This window comes from Rhipicephalus sanguineus, chromosome 3, assembly GCF_013339695.2.
Source record: "Rhipicephalus sanguineus isolate Rsan-2018 chromosome 3, BIME_Rsan_1.4, whole genome shotgun sequence".
Lineage (NCBI taxonomy): Eukaryota > Metazoa > Arthropoda > Arachnida > Ixodida > Ixodidae > Rhipicephalus > Rhipicephalus sanguineus.
Window position 1 is genome coordinate 115101182 of NC_051178.1, and position 19278 is coordinate 115120459.

Here is a 19278-nt window from a genome sequence, read left to right on the forward strand (position 1 = left end):
CCTGGCAGTGACGGTGTCAGCTTAGTGGGCAATGTGCTGCACACACCTAGGAACGATCAGCTTTACGCGGCTGGTCGTTCACATGCATCATGGAAAGCCAGACGAGTCGTCCACTCTTGTGCCACAGCCTTTGTGTTCCACGTCATCGTTTCCAAACGCTCCATACGAAAGAGCCGTAATCTATTCCGTGCTTTGCTCGTATCAGCAGCACTCATCACAAGACGCAAATTTGCAATTGGCGGTTGGCACATATTTAAGCAGGTTTCGTGGCAGGTACCGAATGTATTCACGAGAGCGTGGACACGCACCAAAATGTCTTATATGTGTACTAGGAGGCACTGAAGCTATTTAAGACGTGGCTGTGGCGACTTGACTGCTTGAGCGGAATAAATAAGCATGAATTCGTTTTTTCGAACGATTTCGCGGCCCCTAGGGAGTCTGAAAAACGGACGTTGACTATATTTCGCTTCCAGAAGTTCGAATACTTCGAATAGTCCGATTCCGGTGTGAATTGAATTGCAAAACACTATTAGCAATATATTGCAAAGTTCGGATATTTGCACACTCCTACTGAAAAGTGTTTAAGAATTTGTTTTCTGTCAACTAGACATAGAGCAAATGCATAACTGTTTCCATTTTGATATAAATGGAGTCTCAGTTTCAGTAAGTCTATTTTCTCTGTACTTGAGCACGATAATATTGTTGCTGATGAAATGCACAATATGCTGATGAAATGCGCACTCAGCTGAACATCCCTCAGGTAAACACCAGACTTGAGTAAATCAGCTGAAAAATGTTTCTGTGCAGTCCTCCAGCCTTTGCACAGGATGTTGCATGCAAGATCACTTTCCACTCTCTCTCACTGGTTTGTTAACTGTAAAAATCTACTGTAAATTTATTAGAAGTGGTTGAAGGTCTTTAAGCATATTAAGTGAGCCTTAATTGATCATTTACATTGAAGTACTTCAAATACTAGCTGTGTCTCCATGGCTGTTTTTTTTTTTTTTACGGCATACCAGAATTGCACAGGTATGCAGATAAAAAAAAAAAAAGACTGTGTAAGAGAGAGCAAAACATTTCAAATAAACCCCAGTCAGACTTGTTTGTTGCACAGGCAGAAGTCTTCGGGTCTTCCCATCACAGGTCAGGTTGTGGGCCCTTGATGTGGCGAATCTGCACACAAGGTTCTTGTGCCCTAATACTATGGAGGCATTGCTTCCAAGTGTTGAGAGATCCTTCTACGCCTGAATGGGCTGCATTGCACTATTTAGTACTGTCGTATTGTGGACTGCTGGTGACACCACGCGTATATGAATGATGTAAGTGAGTTCTATTTAACACGAGTACGTTGGGCTCGCTGAGATATTCCCCCGTGGCCCAAAAAATACCACAGAACCATCAGATGCATGGGCAAGCACGTTATCTCTCGCCTTCCATGTTCACTCACATTAATTTATGCTCCACTGGACTGGCAGCGCACGTGGAATTACCAAAATAAAGTCCACCCACTGCTGAATTTCTCTTGTAGAGCTGTCATTTGTCCATTTTGGATCTTAGAAAAGCAATACTTTACGTTCGATTATGCCACTATCGGAATGATCAAAATTATCAGATGGAACCATTGTGAGAATGCTAAATATTATCAAACACCGCTATTGTATTTTTTATTGATTACTTGGACGTAGCTGGCTTTTCCCATGAGCAGTTAATGCTAATTTAACTCTATGTGCTTCAAAAAAATATTTTTTTGAAACCTGCAAACTTGTTTTAGAATACCTTTTAAATAAAATAAGCATATTAGGCAGATAATTTCTCTAAATAGAACTGCTAAGGGGTTAAACCAATCCGCTATTTTAAGATTGGCATCACCAGTGCACAATATACAGTCGAAGCTTGCCACAATCTGGAATATTTTTTATTCTCAATTAGTTGGCCATAGAAATTCACTACAAAAATATTGCGGCATATCAAAGGTTTTCTTGCTTGGCGACGCCTTGCTCCACTTACCCCCGTATTCAGAAACTCTCCTCGACTTGAACTCGACTTGCCACCGACTTGAGCAGTGCGTTTGAAACGCGTTTGTGCTGCCTCGGCACAGCCTAAAGGCAGCGCGTTCGAAACGCGTTGAAGGCGGTGGCAAGTCAAGTTCAAGTGAAGGAGCGTTTCTGAATATGGGGGTTAGTTGCGCTCTCAGGTTTTGTTTAGATCCCGCGTTGGAAAATACTAATGCGGCTTTGAAGGCAACGTTTTTCGCGGTTTAAAGAGGACTTTCTGCACCGTGCGATTTGTGCACCCAGTTAGATGTTGCAATATATGCGACACGAGACCTCTGCCTCTAGCTTTGTCCACCAATGGCCAATGTCCCACGAGTGCAAGGCCCCCTCTACCGGTGCAGGCCGAGACTGTCCCCTAGCTCCATCTGTGGACACTGTGGGGATTGAGGCTTGCCCGTTGCCATTGCGCGGGTTTTTCGCCTATTTCTGCCATCCTCATATTCAATCATGACACTCCCCTCCTCCGCAGTCCTACGGCGCTGGGCGAGCGGGGGTGACGTTAACCCCCCCTCACCCCGGCGGCGGATCTCAACAGTGGCGCCGTGTTCAAGTTTCGCGTGCTCGCGCAGCGGGGGAGTCGGACTCTCTCTGGACTTCGTAGGGTAAGCATGCGTTTTCTTTCCTGTCCGTCGGCTCCTTTGTTTGGGCTCGCTTGGACGGAGTTCGCTAACGGTGCCTTGCGCCAGCAGCGAGTGCTTACCTTACGTTGCCCTTTTCCGAACGCTAGGCCGAAGAGCGGTGCAGTGTGTTTGCGCATGGCCTTACTATGCCGAAACCGTTGTCCTTTTCCGTACCTATCGAAGCCAACGCAAGCAGAGTTTGCCCTTGCTCGAGCGATCGGGCCCTGTGGTCGCGGATCGTGAGAGTACGCAGCATAGTCACGAGGGACCGTTTCCCTCTGCGGCGTGTGGTTAAGCCCGTTTTGCTTCTCTCGCCGCCTTTGGAAGCGGCGTTGTACTGCGTTTGTGGTGTTGCCACAGGCAATAAAGTGTTGCAGGTCTCGAGAGCAGTACTATATACTTGCCGCTCGGCCCCTCTGTTTGCGCCAGAACGTACGTTTGCAGCGGCGCACTAGTTCACGCGAGGCGACGGCCCTGTGGCTCACCAAGTCCGAACCCACGCTAGTGGCCGTACTCCTGTGAGATACGCGCGCACTACAGCACTCGTCAGTCATAATGTAGTGGTTTGCTGCAATTTCAATAACACATTGACAAGCTTATCTTGATTTTGTTCTCCCGCATCAATTTAGTTTATTTTTACGAAGACCCTGTCGTAAAGATTACAGAAGTTGCACATGCACGATATCAGGAAAAACATTCAATGAATGAGCATTGTATCTGAATCTCACTCGCTATGCTTGTGTAGCCAAAAAAAAAAAGTTACATTAACATGTAATCTCATTGGCTTCAAATGAAACTAAATGCACCTTGTGATGAGGGTTCCAAAGTGCTGGCAGATCGCTATAGCATATACAAATCTCCAATAGAATTGCTCTGCACGAGTAGGCTTACTAACAGTCTTTGTGCAGATCAAGAGCAATTAAAAATAAGCACAAGCATACACTGCACAACGGGCATGTTGTTCATTTTGACAACAGCAGACACCGACTCTGATGGCTGTACACATTTGGGTTTATTTAAAAATTGCAGGTTGGCAACTGGGCAGTCTTGGGATAAAAGCACTAAAAAAGATGCGGCAGCGTGATGACTATGTACATGGATCTTAGAGCACAATGAGCAATGCGTGTGCGCGCTTCGCGAATTCCCTCCCCAAGTCTCCAGTCTTCCGCACAAAAGGCTGGTTTGGCAAGTTTCACGACAAAGACGCGATTGGCGAGGCGGTCAGATGCCTAGCTCGTCTTCGTCGCCACTGGTAACAAGGGGGTGAGTGCTACCTCGTGAAACACCCTGAAAGGAAAAGAAAGCAAGCCACCATTAGAAAGGCTTCAACCTTTGCTGACAAAAGTTAACGGAATCGTAGGAAGTGCTGTCAAAAACAGCGGCTTTGCAAGAAGCTGGTGCAGCAACTTCACGGCGGCATCATCATCAATAACGGAAACGAGTGCAAATACAGGATATCAAATGGCAGCAACATTGTTTGCAGCGACTTTGCAAGATCACGCATGCACTGATCAGTTTTAAAAAATTGAGCGAGACTGTAGCATCCAAAATTACCGCTGCTGTTTATATAATGGTTATATGGAGTGTTCCGTAGTGCCGTGGGATGGTACCAATCAGTTAGCAGCTACATAGCGTAAAGTGCCCCAAAGTGCATTAATTTAGTTCGTGTTAATTGCCTTGAAAGTGCATGTGTGCACTATCAGGGGTGCAACAGCTGAAATAGGATTTGGAGCAATTTTTGGAGCAGCAAAATGTTGCTTTTGGAACACAAAAATCCAAATTTGGAGCAGGTTACGAAAAAAAAAACTGAATCCCAAATTTGGAGCAGTATAACAAAGAAGGCTTACTTTTAGAAAACAAAAATATGTAAAAACCATTCAACATCAGCTAATCACGTGAACACTGCTATTCAATAAAAGCAGAGTGTTGAGCCACCCCACAGTGCGAACAATGACCAAGTAAGTGCAAACAATGACTAAGTCCACATTAGCATTTGCAGGACCTGTCAAATAGTAATTTGACGAGTTTTTGCCGTCATCTCCTGTACAAAGTCCAAATTGATAACACATCCCTGTGCATAGTATGTTCTACCGCAGGTAAAAGCGCGCGAGTGTGGGCGACGAACACAGCTGAAGCAGATATCAAACGAGCCAGCCCATCTCCGTCGCTCGGAGGGCGCATGTGATAACACCACTCGGTTCGGGAAGCCTGCCATCGAAGCGTAGAGGAAACGCACTGCCCATATTGAACGAGCATGAAAAGATGCGAGAGGGGGGCGGGGGGGGGGGGGGGGGGCTGTCGCTCGAGCAGCAACATTGAACTTTCGATTCTAAGGGCGCGGTCGCGATCGCTGGCGCACGCGCTGTCTCGGCAGTCATCAGCGGGCAGCTTGTATATCCTGCGATGTGCTGCGCTCTCAATGCGAAGCCACTGCAGAAAGAGCATCTTTCCCTGGAGCGGCCGTATTCTTTTACACCAATGTTTTGTAGAGTTAAAGGGGTCATGAAGCACCCCTTGGGCTTGTTGAAAAAACACATCCTGTGGAAAGCTGACACGGCTATGAACTGCTCTGCCAAATATTACAGTCGTGCGCGCCGCGTAAAGGCCACAAGCAGAGCGCAAAGTTGCCGTTTCCCCAGGCACCCTCTTTCCAAACAGAGGCCGGTTCTCACTCTCGTCAGTGGGCGGGGCGTCTGCACGTTGACGTCGCGGATCTGCCAGTTTACGTCGCAAGAGACATAGCACGCTTATTGGCCGAAAGCAGACATAAATCGAGAGCGGCGTTTGGATCAGATGCACTTCTTGCACGGGGTGCCGCCACTTGCCGGCGCCGCACTCCTCAGTACATGGTAGCCGCACTCGCACACGCAAACCACAGCGGGAGAGCGATCGCGTTTCATGACGCGCGCTGACGTAACTTCTTTCCCCCATGCCATCCCTCCCTATGTAGCTTCCAGTGCGCTCGTCGGCACGAGAAAAGAGAGAAAGCGCTGAGAGCGTGCGCCAAAACCTCGTAACTCCGCTCATTCTTGACGGATTCGAGAAATTTTTGCGGCAATCGATTCGGGAGGCAGTAAACTCCGATACTGAGGTCATTAGATCATTACTTGGAAAAGTGGTTCAGGACCCTTTTAAGGCTGTTTCACATGCCGCGATTGCAGCGAAGAAAATCGCTCGGTTCGTTCTATTTGCTCTGTTCACAACTGCCGCTAATGGCGGTTTCATTTCACATGGACTGCGAATGGTCTGCGATTTTCTCTTTGCGACTGGCACAGCGCGCAATGCTGCCGCTGTTTGTGGCAGACTGCATAATTTTCAAATGTAATGTAACAACCTGTGCGTTATGATATTCTTGACTTTTCATCACCGGTAGCGAGGAGCACGCGTGTCTTGTCTTTTAAAAACAGTTTCCAATCTATATTCACTTGAGAATACGCAACAACGGCCATAATTAAAGCAAACTCGCTGGCGCAGTTTCGACGGCTCGACCGGGTCGGTGCAATTTCGACGGGTCTCGACTGAAAAATCACTCCGCCGTTGCGAAAAGAGCGAAAAATTTCCAACAGGTTGGTAGCTCGCCGCTGACCGCTGCGGCGAGAGCAATCGGCAGTTTTCGCTGCGAGCGAATTCGCAGCCTGAAAATCGCTCTGTTTTGTGTCATCTGAAACTGCCTTCACGCGAGATCGGGTACAAAACAGTTTGCTGCCAGCCTCACTTCGTATAACATTACAATTTGTTGCTATCGCATTCGTTGCTTCGCCCTTGCGATGAAACAGACTTTTTTTCTTTTCTTTCGCGGCGGGGTTAGGTTCTGCGCATCTGTATTGGATGACTGTGCCCACACTGCAGATGGCCAACGCGGCCTCCATTTCTCCCTCAAATTTGCGCAACTGAGAAAATTTTAAGCTGGTCGGGCATTTTGGCGCAATTTTAACAAATTTCATGGTTTTGGCACAGCTTGGCGCAGCTGTTGCATCCCTGCACTATGCAGCTTTGCCTAAACTCTCACACCCACGTTAGTCTTGTATGCATGACAGCAAGTTTTGCATGCACAAAGTACTTCCGTGCCCATGTCGAGATAAAACATTCTTGTCAAGCAAGCTTGTGTGTCTGAACTGTCATTCATCACACCACTCTAGCAAATCGTTTGGTTATTTCATGGCTTTGTAGCACACACATGACTGCCTGTATGGTGCAATAAACTCACTTGTGCGAGTATTTGGAGCGGATGGCATCAAGGTTGCCCTTTTGTTGCTGGTGCAGGAACTGGTTGAGATGTTGCTGCAAGTTTGTCAGTTCTTCAGCCTTGTAGCCAGAGTAGTATTGCAGCGTTGGATTCTGCAATAGGCCACAAAGTACATTAGAATAGGTCTAGTGTTTACTGAAACTCTGGCAAGTATATACAATGACAAAAATCAAACAATACCTCACTGTAACAGAAGGCAAACGATTAATAAAAAAAAAGACGGTAGCTAGCTTCAGAGATGGTACGAGTCATTATGACAGTTACCGTACGTCCGTTGTACTGCAGTAGCTCGGATGTTTACAGCAAGATACAGACACCATTGCCACTTTATGTATGCTGCCAAGTCTTTTTCCATTTATGGGAGAACACTTTTCTATGGATCCCTGAAGCTTCTCTTGCTGCTTGCAAAACGTCTCTTTTTGGCCATCGTGAGCATAAAGTCCCTTAAACTTTTCGCACCACTGTAGTAAGTGTGGCCTAAATTTAACTTGCTGCCGTTGTGCAGCAAAGCAATCGAGAACCAAGACGATAGTTGGAATGCCAGGCACAGCTCTGTCGTGGCTTCAACTTTCTGTTTGCATCACAGCACCCAATGAAGGTAGATAAACAACACTTAAAAATAGAAAGTGTGACCAAGTGCACGGAACAATGTGCAACGTCTTGTTACCCAAAGATAATGGAAGATTAGGATAATGCGTGCGAAATATTGAGATAAAACCCTGTATAATGTATATACGAGTTCCGTAAGGTAGTTCTGCTAATAGTGTTTTCGACATGAAATGGCGATCACACCACCAAGGCTAAACTTCTTGCCTGCGAAATAGAGGTGCATCTTGAGCTCGTACACACATCCACGTTTGACCCTCACCAGTCAACATAGCTCGGCAAAAAATGTGGAGCTCACTCACTCACTCACGAAATTTATCTTGCCCGTAGGGCTCACTCAGACACTCTGCTCGATCCAAGTCTGAGTGAGTCGACTCATGAGTCCGTTAGCGTATAATTAGCTTCATCAATCACGGTGTCAATGCTCTTTAACATCAATATCTCAATATCTGTGTTCCATGTGGTGCATTTTTATCCCGTACCTTCAAGTACAAGTTTTCAGTGGTTGCAATCCAGTAAGGACATTTTTATCGAAAGAGGTGACTCGAACGAGATATTATTGTCAAGAACTTCCCATGAACGAGTTTGCGGGGGGAGGTCAAGGCACCCTACCCCTCTTCCATAATTAACTCATGCCTCTGACCATTAAATATTGAGGTGGCATATGAACGCTATTTCATTAATGTGCAAGTAGACTAGAGTCGACATAACGCTTAAATTGAATGACGAGTTGAAAGGACCATAGGTCAGCAAAAAATATGGGGCTCACTCGGACTCATTTAAGAAATATATTTTGCGCTTAGTTCTCACTCGACCAAAATTTCCTTCCACCTTACTCACTCGGACTCAGACTTGCCAAACTACTGCTCATCGCTCAGATTCAAGGCCCATTCTGAGTGAGTGAGTAGACTCGTGAGTGTGTTTGCCAACCTATGCCAGTCAATTCACAGACCTTGAATTGATCCAGAGCAGAGCTGTATAATCCACATTCTCAAACTACTTGGACTGCCAACCTTTCAGCTTTAAAAATCTCAGCCTCCGCCATTTGTATCTGTGCATGCGCACCACTCAACAATGTGGTGACAGTGAATCATGCATGAGCACAAAGTTTGCGGAGATAGGTCAGGGAGGTTGTGCACTCACCCAGGAGCAGCCCTTCATGAGCAAGGCCTGCAGCAAAGCTGCAGCGGCCATCTTGGATTCCCTCTGGTCCACCAAGTAGTAGTCGAGCAGGGAGCTCTCGAGCACGTAGCGCGCCAGCGTCAAGATCTCCATGGGCAACTTTGCACAGCGCGCATACCGCCGCAAGAACCGGTAAGAGACCGGCACTCCCAGCTCGAAGTCCAACTTTTTTAGCAGGTGGGTCTGTTCATGGAAATGCGCGGGAAAAGAGGCAAGGTGGACAGTTCATTAGATGAGTAGTAAAAGATACCATAGTACAGGGCTTCAGGGTGAACAGGTTGCCCTGGTAACCATTCTTAATGTTGATCAAATTTACTTTAGACAGGTATTGAACGCACAACGATTCTAAAGTTACTTTTGTGCAATCACTATTTTGCGAAAACAAACATTGTTTGCTTAAAAAAAAAAAGATATGCAAATTTCAGCCGCCGAAAACACTTCTTCGCACATTTCATAACTTCTGAACTTTGACCATACTTTGGGGGGAAAAAACTGTACAGTTGTTCACAATAGTTTTCCAACAAAGAACAAGTGAACCGTTACCCGAGTATTTTATTACATTTCAATACAGAGGCAATCCTAAGAAGAAATTTACAAACATGTTGGGTACTACACCCTCACACGTCTTTCTCAGTAAATGACACTCTTGTTATGAAACATTTTCCCACTTTGTTCCGGTTTCGTTTAAGGGGAGGTGCTCCTCGGAAAATTGTTTCTTTAAGTATTTGTAATAGCTCAATGAAACTTCCACCATTTATAGAATTTGAGCTCCTCTTTTCAAATCTGCTTTTATTTGGTTAATTTTTTGCAGCCCATGCATTTGTGAAAACAGTGAATTTTGTGCAAGCTTAGGCAACAATATTGAGCACCAAAAACACTAAAGAAATAGCTCATATTGCTCAGCATAATGAATTGAGGAATTCAATAAAGCTAGAAAACATAGGGTAACATATGTGTGTTAGCCTATAAAAAAATTCCAATGCTAGGTAAGTTTCAGTTTTACCATTCTCAAGGAAGAAATTTATGAAATCATCTTGCTGAATATGCTTGTGGAAAACTGAAAGTTGTTTCTTTAAATTCAGGACATGTTAAACTATAAGCATGCCAAATTTTATTACGTTCCGACTACATAAAGTTAACAAATTTTAGTGCACAAACTCTGAAAATGCAGCAAAATGAAGAACCGAGAAAAAACATGTCTGAAAGATAGACTACAGTCGACGCTACGCTAGACTACGGTGGGGAAACAATTTTTTTTTTCTGTATTTTCAGCAAGAAAGCCGCATTGAAGTGGGCTCTGGGGAAGAGGGTTAGGCCTACATACCCGTGAAAATTCAAAAGCTGGCAACGCCGTAGAGTGAAATGCTGCGTGCATAAAATTTGGGTAAATTCGCGCTTTCACGAGCCACCACGAGGGCTTTTATTGCATTTTTTGATAACTTCTAGTTGATTCTTAGCTTCGATTCTTTAATATATTAAAGAGGAGGCTTGGAGGAATACAAAACACAACAAAACACAAATTCAACTTTTTCGAAAAAAATCGCGATTTTTCAACCCGCATCTCCCCTTAAAGATATTGTACTGTCAGATGACAAGGCCTAGCGATAATTTCGATGCTTGGCTCGGTGATCACTGACAAAAAGGCACTAAGGACGTCAGGCCAAGTGCTGCTAGGGCATTGCTATGGCAACCACCCCTACGTTGCCAATTGGCTATGTCGTTCTTCGGCTGCCACAGAAACTAAGTTTAGTGGACGGTGCTTAGTTGTATACCCTCACTGCCCTGTAGCGCAAAGAAGGTGAAAATGTGAATGTCATACCTCCATGGCAATGAGTTCATCATGGCTGTAGGCATCGTCACAGATGTAGAGGAAGTCCCTGACAGACGGTGGGCAGCGCTCGTCAAACTTGGCAGACACAAACAGAGCGGTGGCTCCCAGCAATTGTAGCTGGGTCTTGGAGCAGGGCTCCAGGGACAGGTACCGGTCGACACACTTGACCGCCAGGTAGAGGGTCTCGTGGTTGAGCTCAAAGTTCTCCTGCACCTCCACCATCCAGTCGACGAGTACTGACCGCATGCCTACCGAGAGCTCCTCCTGCCGATCGAGGTACTTGGATACCCGGAACGACCCCTGCCACAAGAACAACAGTGTGACAAGATGGTTAGAGGGAAAAACTTGAATGTTCTGGGTAAACGGAACCTCCGACAGGCACACCAAAATTGTAAGAACAGAGATGAAAGGAAAAATAGGCATTCACCCATTTGCAGCACAAAGCTACCCAAATGACAAAAATGACACTTCCCAAATGACAAGAACAAGTCCTGGCCCAAGGTGAGTTCTCCGAGAACTAGGGGTGTGCAAATATTCGAAATTTGGAATATTTTTCGGATAGTGTTTGCTATTCAATTCGCACTGGAATTTTACTATTCGAACTTCCCAAAAACGAATACAGTCAACATCCGATTGAAAGTGAACCCTTCAGATTTTCAATATACTTCACCTCATTACACTCTCGTATTGCGGCAAAGCTGCCTTTCAAGCTCCGTTACGGTCGAACTTGGCCATTATAGTCGTCCGATTGGATGTGGCCCCTAAATTTTCAATATGCTTCACCTCATCACACCCCCGTATTGTGGCAAAGCTGCCTTTTATTAGAAATATTAGAAAAATATTCGATTCGATTCACACTCGCACTTCAATATTCAAATTCACTTGTCACCCAGAATTTTGCTATTTGCACAGCTCTACCGAGAACTCTTCGACTAGTTTCATTATATGAATAGGTAGACAACAATTCTCTTTCATGAACATTAACCTGCAGGCTTCCACAGAATCGATTTGCCACGAACAGATACAAGCCACAAAACATCCTATATCGGAAAACATGCCAAGACAGAAAACACCTTCATGAGCACCAACTCCTGTCGATCTTGCACTCCTAAAAACCTGGGGATGCTGTGACATTTCATTTGGCACTGCCATGGCAATGTCAGAATGAACCATTGCCAAGTAAAGCTTCAGCAGTCGTACTGTTGCACATATACAATGTCTACATGAGCATGTGTAATTAAGAATGTACCATGTTCTGCAGCAGCGACATCTTTTCCACTCTCAATATGCATCACCGTACAACACTTGTGTATTGCAGAGAAGTTGACCTAAGAAAACGGTTTGTTGGCATATTAGACTTGTTTCACGCACACTCAATGTCTATATGAATCCAAAACAAGGTTAGACCTGCACACAAACTGCGTAGATTAAAGTCACACTTAGGTTAGATAATCAAGCATATAATGAAAATGGCAATGTGGATGTACTGTATTTTTTTTTATTTTATTTTTATTTACATAACTGTGCGATTGGGCACGTTTTCAGGAGATTTGTGATTGTGTCCATACAACCTAGAGGGTTGGTCACAATACAGGAGTTTCAAAGAGAAATATGGCAAGTTGGCAAGTACTTATCGACAATTTCTTTCAAGTCAAATTGTCTAATTTTCTTTCTAGCAGCTTATAATAGCACCTAAGCCCATGAAGAGAGAAGAGAGCCTTGTGGTCGGCAGATGCAAGATAAGTCCCAACATGTCGCTTCCAATACTTTCAGCGCAGCATGGGGTCAAAGGTCGTGATAAGGAGTTGCGTACTCCTGAAGTCATGCATCACTTCCAGTGAGCAACAATGATGGAGATCTCAAAATTAGTCTCAGCAACATTGCAGCTTACATTTCAAAAGCAAAAAAATTGGCCGCGTATCTGCAGGCTTCGCTGAAAATGTCGTTGAAAGACGTTAGTCTTCTACCGGCCGTACTACATGAGTCCTGGTCTCATCCGCAGCCACCCATGATGCTGTTCCCAGGGCCACTGCCAGGTGGCAGCACCATATCGTCTGCAGAGGGCTTTTTTGTGCATAGTGTGGCATTTTCAGCGGAGCCTAAGAAACACTAGTGTCTTTAGAATTACGTACCTATGTATTTTCTAGTAAAGGAACACACCGCCTAATACTTGCGTATTGATGTTGCGCCTCAGATATGCGTAATATTCGCTGTTTGATCGACAATGTTTACAAGTATGAACGCACCTACCAGTTCAAGATGGCTGGTTGTTCAGCGTGCTTAAACTTTGGCCGGGTGGCTGAATCGTGTCACAGACAGACAGACAGACAGACCAAAATTTATGCGTACAAGTATCTTAAGAAACACTATCATCTTTAAAATTAGCATAGTGGCTTTCCTTGTCGACAATGTCTAAAAGTAGGCTTTTTACATGGCTCAAGGTTTCCTCCTGAGAGTTTCTTTCACTCATTCTCACCTCGCGTTCCTTGTAGTACTTGAAGATGTCGGCCGCATATGTGGACTCCGAGAATGGCTCATCTTGAGACTCGAGGTCGAAGTCTGCTACTCCTTCTGGCAGCTCAGAGCATTGCCGTACTTCCGAAACAGTGGGCAAGACAGTAGACGTCTGTGGTTCTTTGGAACTTGTAGCAGTTCTACAAAAAGCAAAATGTAAAGGTACCATTATGCACTGAACCGCAAAGCATGAGCTACAAAGCTGCACAGATGATGTTCAAAAAAGAAAAAAAAGAAAACGTGCAGAAACAACGGACAAATGGAGACAAAAAAGTGTTCTTTGTGTTTGTCCGGTTTTCTTGCACTGTTTTTTTTAAGATCATGAACAACCAACTATCCCGAATTACCACCTTTGTACAGATGATGTCTTTACAGCCATAGCAGACAAAAAAAAGGTTAGGCAGTTGAGCATTAAAGAGCTTCATTTCTCTGGCTAAATCACCATCATGTGCCCTCACGATTGTGTCCCAAGCATGCCAGTAAACTTATGCTCCATTTGTAGTTTCCATAAACAATGCTTTACATTGTGTAATCTAATGACAAACTGGCAAGCTATGTGAACATACAGGATGAAAATGTCACAAATAATGAATATGATGGCCCATTGTTCGAAAACTATTCAAAGGTTTACAATATTCATTTCTGGCATCCTGTCTGTATTAATGAGACAGCGTTAAAGAGCTCGTTTCAGAGCAATTCCAGTGTCGGCGTCGTTGGTTGTGAGCAAAGAATCAGCATATGTCCGAGACCGAAAAATCAAGAAAGATGCAAATAAAATAATAAATATCTTCGGTTAAAGTGAGAATGGAACCCAGGCCGTCTGCGTGAAACTACTTCGGAGAAAAGCGCTATATGAATGTCATGTAGTGGGAGGAGTCTACTTAACGCATGTAATATCGCATGGGAGAAGCGTAGAATCGTGCCAGGCGTCAAAACATGTGAACTGCGCAATGAGTGGGTGTTTTAAAGGCCCACCCATTACAAAGCTTAATCATCACGATCAGCAAAAGCATCAACAAAGTGGGCAGCTGCGTAGGTTCGAGTGTTGCCTTGCGGATGCGTAGTGGGCCCTTCGCGCGATTCACAAAATTATGGCGTAGTGGGTACTGCGCAACTGTACATGCAGTAGGCATTCTAGGATAGTTTGAAACGACCAATGTTACGTGCACAGATGTTAGTTTCCTTGTGGCACTGTTGAGGTACGCACCGAGAACCGAAGCCAGGCTAGCAATTGAGAAGGCTATGTACACGGGGCCTGATTATGCTATAGCGTCCTACTCTTGAAGGTGAAGCTCAAGCGTCCTCCAAGTTTTTTGAGATCCGCTATCGAAATTTACTATACTTGAAAAGTGACTTATGGAAATAAATCATCAATATAAGCCCATTTCATGTCTTTTGCAGAATGAAAACTCCCCCAATGATCTTCAATTTACCCAGTATTGAGTGAACTGGTTCAATCTATGAATGTGAACTTTCCAATGTCATCACATCACAGAATTCTCTTGCCACCATCTACTGCACTTGCCATACCTTGGTACCCATTCCATTCACTCCGACTAACAATTATCTGTCCTATGCATTAATCTGGCCAGCCCAGCTCCACATATATACTTTTTTCGTGTAATGTCAGAATATTGGCTACCCCTATTCGCTCTTCAACCTTGCACACATTTTCTTGTGTTATCGCTGTGTTATTCCAGGTCGCGAACAGTGTGTGCTGTCGCAGCATGACACAGTATTTTCAATAGGAAAGTAGCGAGTGCACAGTTTTCGAGAAAAGAAACAGGCAAGCAGGACGATGGCTTCTGTGCGAGAAAAAGACATCCCAAATAAGCTTTCTATACCTCTCAGAGCATGGCATTTAATAACTGGTTCAGTACGATGTGCACATATTTACTTATTTTTCGGATAATGAAACTAATGTTCATGCAATACTTAATGTTATATGAACATTTTGTTGCATCAGCACTGTGGGAAACCAGCAAGATGCTTGCGTATCAATTTCAATATTGGCTTTACTGCATTCTTGCGTATAGGAGTTTGCTGCAGCGAGGATCAGGTCTATTTCATTTTCACCCTATTAATCAGTAAAGGTGACAATATTTTAGAAAGGGGGAAGGAAATACTGAATTGCCTTTCCCACATCGTAACACGACAAAAATGTGTGATGTCTCAATAAAGTACAGATGCTGCAGGTAGAGAACTTTTTCACAAATTGAAGCTTGCCCTTCACGTTCTCTTCTAATTAAACACTTCTCTTTGGCACAGTGACCTCCCTCCCCCAGTCATGCACATTGTAGCGAGTAAATCAAAATTTGAGGCAATACGTTGCCAGTCTAAACTTTTTTCTTTCACTGAGTGTCATTTACTTTGAATGCGGAGCCATTCCCTGCATAATCAATAGAAAAACATTTTCTATTATTGCAGAATTCAAGGGTTTGTGCACCATGCAATGCTGTTCGGAAGCTCACATTGGGACGAGCATGCAAAAGCCAGAAGAGACTCACTTTTCTGGCAGGGGCTTGGCGGCAACCGCGGTGGCAGTGGCTGCTTTGACTACGACCTTACGTGCGGCAGCTGCAGCAGCAGCTGCTGCGGCATTCCGTGCCCTAAGCACGGTCTTCTTGGGCCCCGGCTTGATCAGGCCGCCATCTTTCTTGGCCGCTGCGGCCACTATTGCCTTGTGGTTGGGGTTGGTGATGTCGCCCAGAATTGCACGTTTCCGCGATGAGGCCTTCTCCGGGGAGTTCTCGGCCGGCCGCTTTTGGGATACCGGGCCTTGCGTTCCCTGCAGCGAAGAGTGGGACCCACCAGGCTTGCAACACTCGAGTCATTTACAGGCAGAGCGCAAGTAGCAACAGCATCAAATGCTGTACAGACACTGCTGGCATTGAGCAGCACCATGCAAGTACTCAAGTGAAGTAACCAGCTAGCGCTGCGGGCTATATGAAAGATTCACTGCGTTATACCAGCCATGGGCTTACTACACGTGACGCCATTGAAAAAAAACCAAGCACAACACCTTCGTGAGGAATGATGGAGACACACATGGTCAAACCATCAACTTCACTATTTCTGGACATGCTTTAAAAACAAGGACACAGTGAGGCAGAAGTTCAGGGGAAGATGGAAACTTAAAGAGATTGAAAATTCGTGAACACACCCTGGGGTGTTGCCGGAGCCGATGTTTCAACAAGCAGACTTGCCTTCAGTTGCAGCCTTGAAGAAGAGTCTGCCTGTTGAAACGTCGGCTCCAGCACACACCTGTTTTTCATCTCGCAGTGTACAGTAAATATACAGTATGCTATTCCAACTTGCCCAAGAAACGGCCACCAATTTCACGTTCACAAAGACATTGCGCAAAAGGAAGACTGAGGCAGAGGGCTTGGCATGTAATAAGAGACTGAAGAGCAAGACAACCCTGCAGCTACTTGTATAGTTGCAGATAGGGAAACACAAATTTATCTCTGTAACAGCTACAATGTCATTGCTAAAAATGAATTCCAAACTTTGCATTTGAGGAACAGTGTTGCCTTTGGTGCAACTAGTGGCCAAACAAGATGGTGTTGATTTCCATGCAGCACCGCAAAAAATCTTAAATTTGCCCCTGCTGCAGATTCATTTGTAGGGGTACTACTCGCGTCCCAATCGTGTACCAACAATGTGATCTTACTCCAGTCTTTACTCACGAGACTGGAGAATTACAACTAGAACTGCAATTGCTCTGCCTGCTACAACTCTTTGGCTGCAAGTATAAAAAACTCAAGCAGAGCTGAGCTACAATTATAAGCAAGCTCTGGGTGAGCAGCATCATCAAACACACCACAAGGGCATTGAACCTGTGCACTTAAACTGCAATGGCTATGCAAGTCCTATATGTCCAAGTGAAAAAAAAAAACATTACAATAAAGTTTACATTTCAACTAAGGTTCAGACCCATCTTAAATTTACCTTGAATACAATGCCCCAAAACATCATGGCAGATTTAATGTGCACTTAAATATAAGTGCACAAAAGCTTCTGCATTTCACCTCCCACCTTGAAATGCTGATGTGGAGGCTCTGAATTGGAACAGGTTTCATGCCCATGGCCATTAAGCCACCACAGTATGAACCAAGGGACCAGAACATTTATTGCCAGTCAAAAATTTGCTCATATGCAGCTATTCTTGTTCACACTAATACACAAGAAGCACTATAGACCAGCATGTTGTAACTGTTCTTAGTATTGTAAAGCCAACGTCTAAAACGTTCAACTGCACTACTTCAGGCATTCTATGACTCACTTCAAACGACATTGTTTTTAGCTAAGAAGCAAACAAAATGCTATTAGGCCAGTTTGCATACTTCTTTAAACTAGATTGTATTGATATTTTGGCCAGACTAAATATAAAACTTGCTGCCAGCAATGAAATATTATTTTTCATTATTAAAGAACTACTTGATGAACATGTAGATGAATTAAAGCTGTCCCAGGCCCATTTTCTCGTCATGAACACATGTCCCAGAAACCCCGTCGCGATTTTTCGGTTAAGCTCAATGCAAGGACAGCAAATTTCGTAGCTTGTCTACGAAATGTTAAAGCAGGTTGTACACATGCATACGACAAAAGACGGGACCTGACTTTGGTAAGAATGCTTAGTCAGCACAGTAGCGAACGCCAATGCAGTAATACGTGCGAAGTCGCGCCGGTTTTAGTGACCAGCTGGGTTAAAATATTTATTTTTAACCTGACTTTGGGTAGCTCCATCAAAAAGAAAGGAAAAGCACACGAGCTCTGCGCGCTGCAAAAGCACGCCCCCTCCTCAAACGGTCGTGATAGGCCGCGAGAAGCCACGCCAAGTGAACAGTATGGGCACGGTTTTGTTAGCGGCTATCCACAACTGGCGAAGCCAATGCTATCGCCACGTGTGCATTTTTAACGCTTGTTCCAAACGCGCATTGGAACAAGTCGGCGCTTCGCAGGTGAAGTACCGGGAACCTTTATGCCTCTGCGTAACATTCGGTCTCTAAGCAGCAATTTCATACTTCCACGCGCTTACTAAAATGGATATAAGAATGAAAATGCTAAGGTTACATAGCACTCGCAACATGCTTACCTGTTTGCGGGCGTTTTCTGCGAGCATCTGAAGCTGTCTGGATGTTTTCGTCGCCATCGTTGCTTAGTGGGGGGAGGGCTGCGAACACAAAAGAGTGCGCATGTTTCGAACACGTATGGGACTCTTTCAAAAACCGTGCATCCACGCTGCTCGCAACACAGTGCACCCGAATGGCTGAAGATGGCTCTATAAACGGGACACCGACACTATTCGTAGAGCACTGCAGAGACCCGGAGCAAATGAACACACGGCGCAACGGTTCGGAGCCCGTAGGCGAGCGCAAGCTACGTCGGTGACAAAATAATAAGACGCCGGGCTGATTTCAAACGAACCCCCAGTCTAAGACGAAAAGGTAAGGAATGCTCGGTGAGCAAAATCAAAGCCTCACTCGTCGTCGAAGCCGTGATAACGTGGCGGCACTGGGATGCCGGGCAAGTAACCGCGCGCCCTATTTTGCGCGGTGAAACTTACGATCCAGCTGCTGTTGCTTTAGGGGGTTTCTCACGGTCTTTGTAGCGCTACGGCGCAGCTTGTGGATGACGGTGGCTGCGACGGTGTATCCAGAAAATCTTCAGTGACGGCAGCAACTACTGCAACGATGCACGCACCGCTACAACCGACAAGGAGGGGCCAACGTCTGTTTTGAAGTTACCACCATAGGCAGCCCCCTGAATGCCCTGGACGAATGGCCGTCGTCCTGCGGTTCGTTGCGTGAACCGGCCAATCAGGTGGCACGTGCGCGCGCGTAGGCATGCGTGCACGCGAAAGTTGCGCACTTTCGTCAGCTTTCGTCGTTTTCATTAGAGTGGCATTAAATAATCGTGGTATCAACAGCGTTCTTTGTAATGCTCGCATTATCGCAATTATACGTATAAATTGTGCATACGACTGACAAGTCGGCGAATAGACCAGAATAGACGGCGTCCCATGGGACGACTCACTCTTCAGATGATGGTTAATTTGGTTATCCGTGTGTACTAGCCGAAAATTGCAAAAGCTATGCTTTTTGTGTGCTCTAAGGGCCAAATTTATTTGCACATCAGAAACGCACCTATTATGAATCACAAGCATATCACAATTCTCAGAAGTACGTCATGGTCGCCATGTTAAAAATGCCTATCCAAACG

The 19278-nt window shown here is 45.1% G+C and overlaps 1 protein-coding gene across 2 annotated transcripts; it reads right to left on the reverse strand.

Moving 5' to 3' along the window:
• Nucleotides 1-3664: 3664 nt before the first annotated feature.
• On the reverse strand, nucleotides 3665-18876 carry LOC119386989 (G2/mitotic-specific cyclin-B3). Of its 2 annotated transcripts, none has more exons than XM_037654288.2 (8): nucleotides 18623-18876; nucleotides 18152-18229; nucleotides 15561-15841; nucleotides 13016-13193; nucleotides 10528-10839; nucleotides 8670-8891; nucleotides 6882-7012; nucleotides 3665-3961 (listed from the first exon to the last, which is right to left on the reverse strand). In XM_037654288.2, exons 2-8 carry the CDS (start codon nucleotides 18206-18208, stop codon nucleotides 3904-3906), a joined length of 1239 nt encoding a protein of 412 aa, XP_037510216.1. In that variant the 5' UTR covers nucleotides 18209-18229; nucleotides 18623-18876; the 3' UTR covers nucleotides 3665-3903. The 2 variants fall into 2 exon arrangements, with proteins under 2 accessions (XP_037510216.1, XP_049269288.1); XM_049413331.1 differs by having other exon boundaries at nucleotides 18619-18876.
• Between the last annotated feature and the right edge of the window lie 402 nt (nucleotides 18877-19278).

Coding starts and splice junctions, on each gene's coding strand:
- LOC119386989 (XM_037654288.2), bottom strand. CDS start 18,208: ATGGCGACGAAAACATCCAGACAGCTTCAGATGCTCGCAGAAAACGCC. Junction 10,840..13,015: donor AGTACTACAAGGAACGCGAG/GTGAGAATGAGT, acceptor TTCTTGTGGCAG/GGGTCGTTCCGGGTATCCAA. Junction 7,013..8,669: donor TCATGAAGGGCTGCTCCTGG/GTGAGTGCACAA, acceptor GGCCTATTGCAG/AATCCAACGCTGCAATACTA.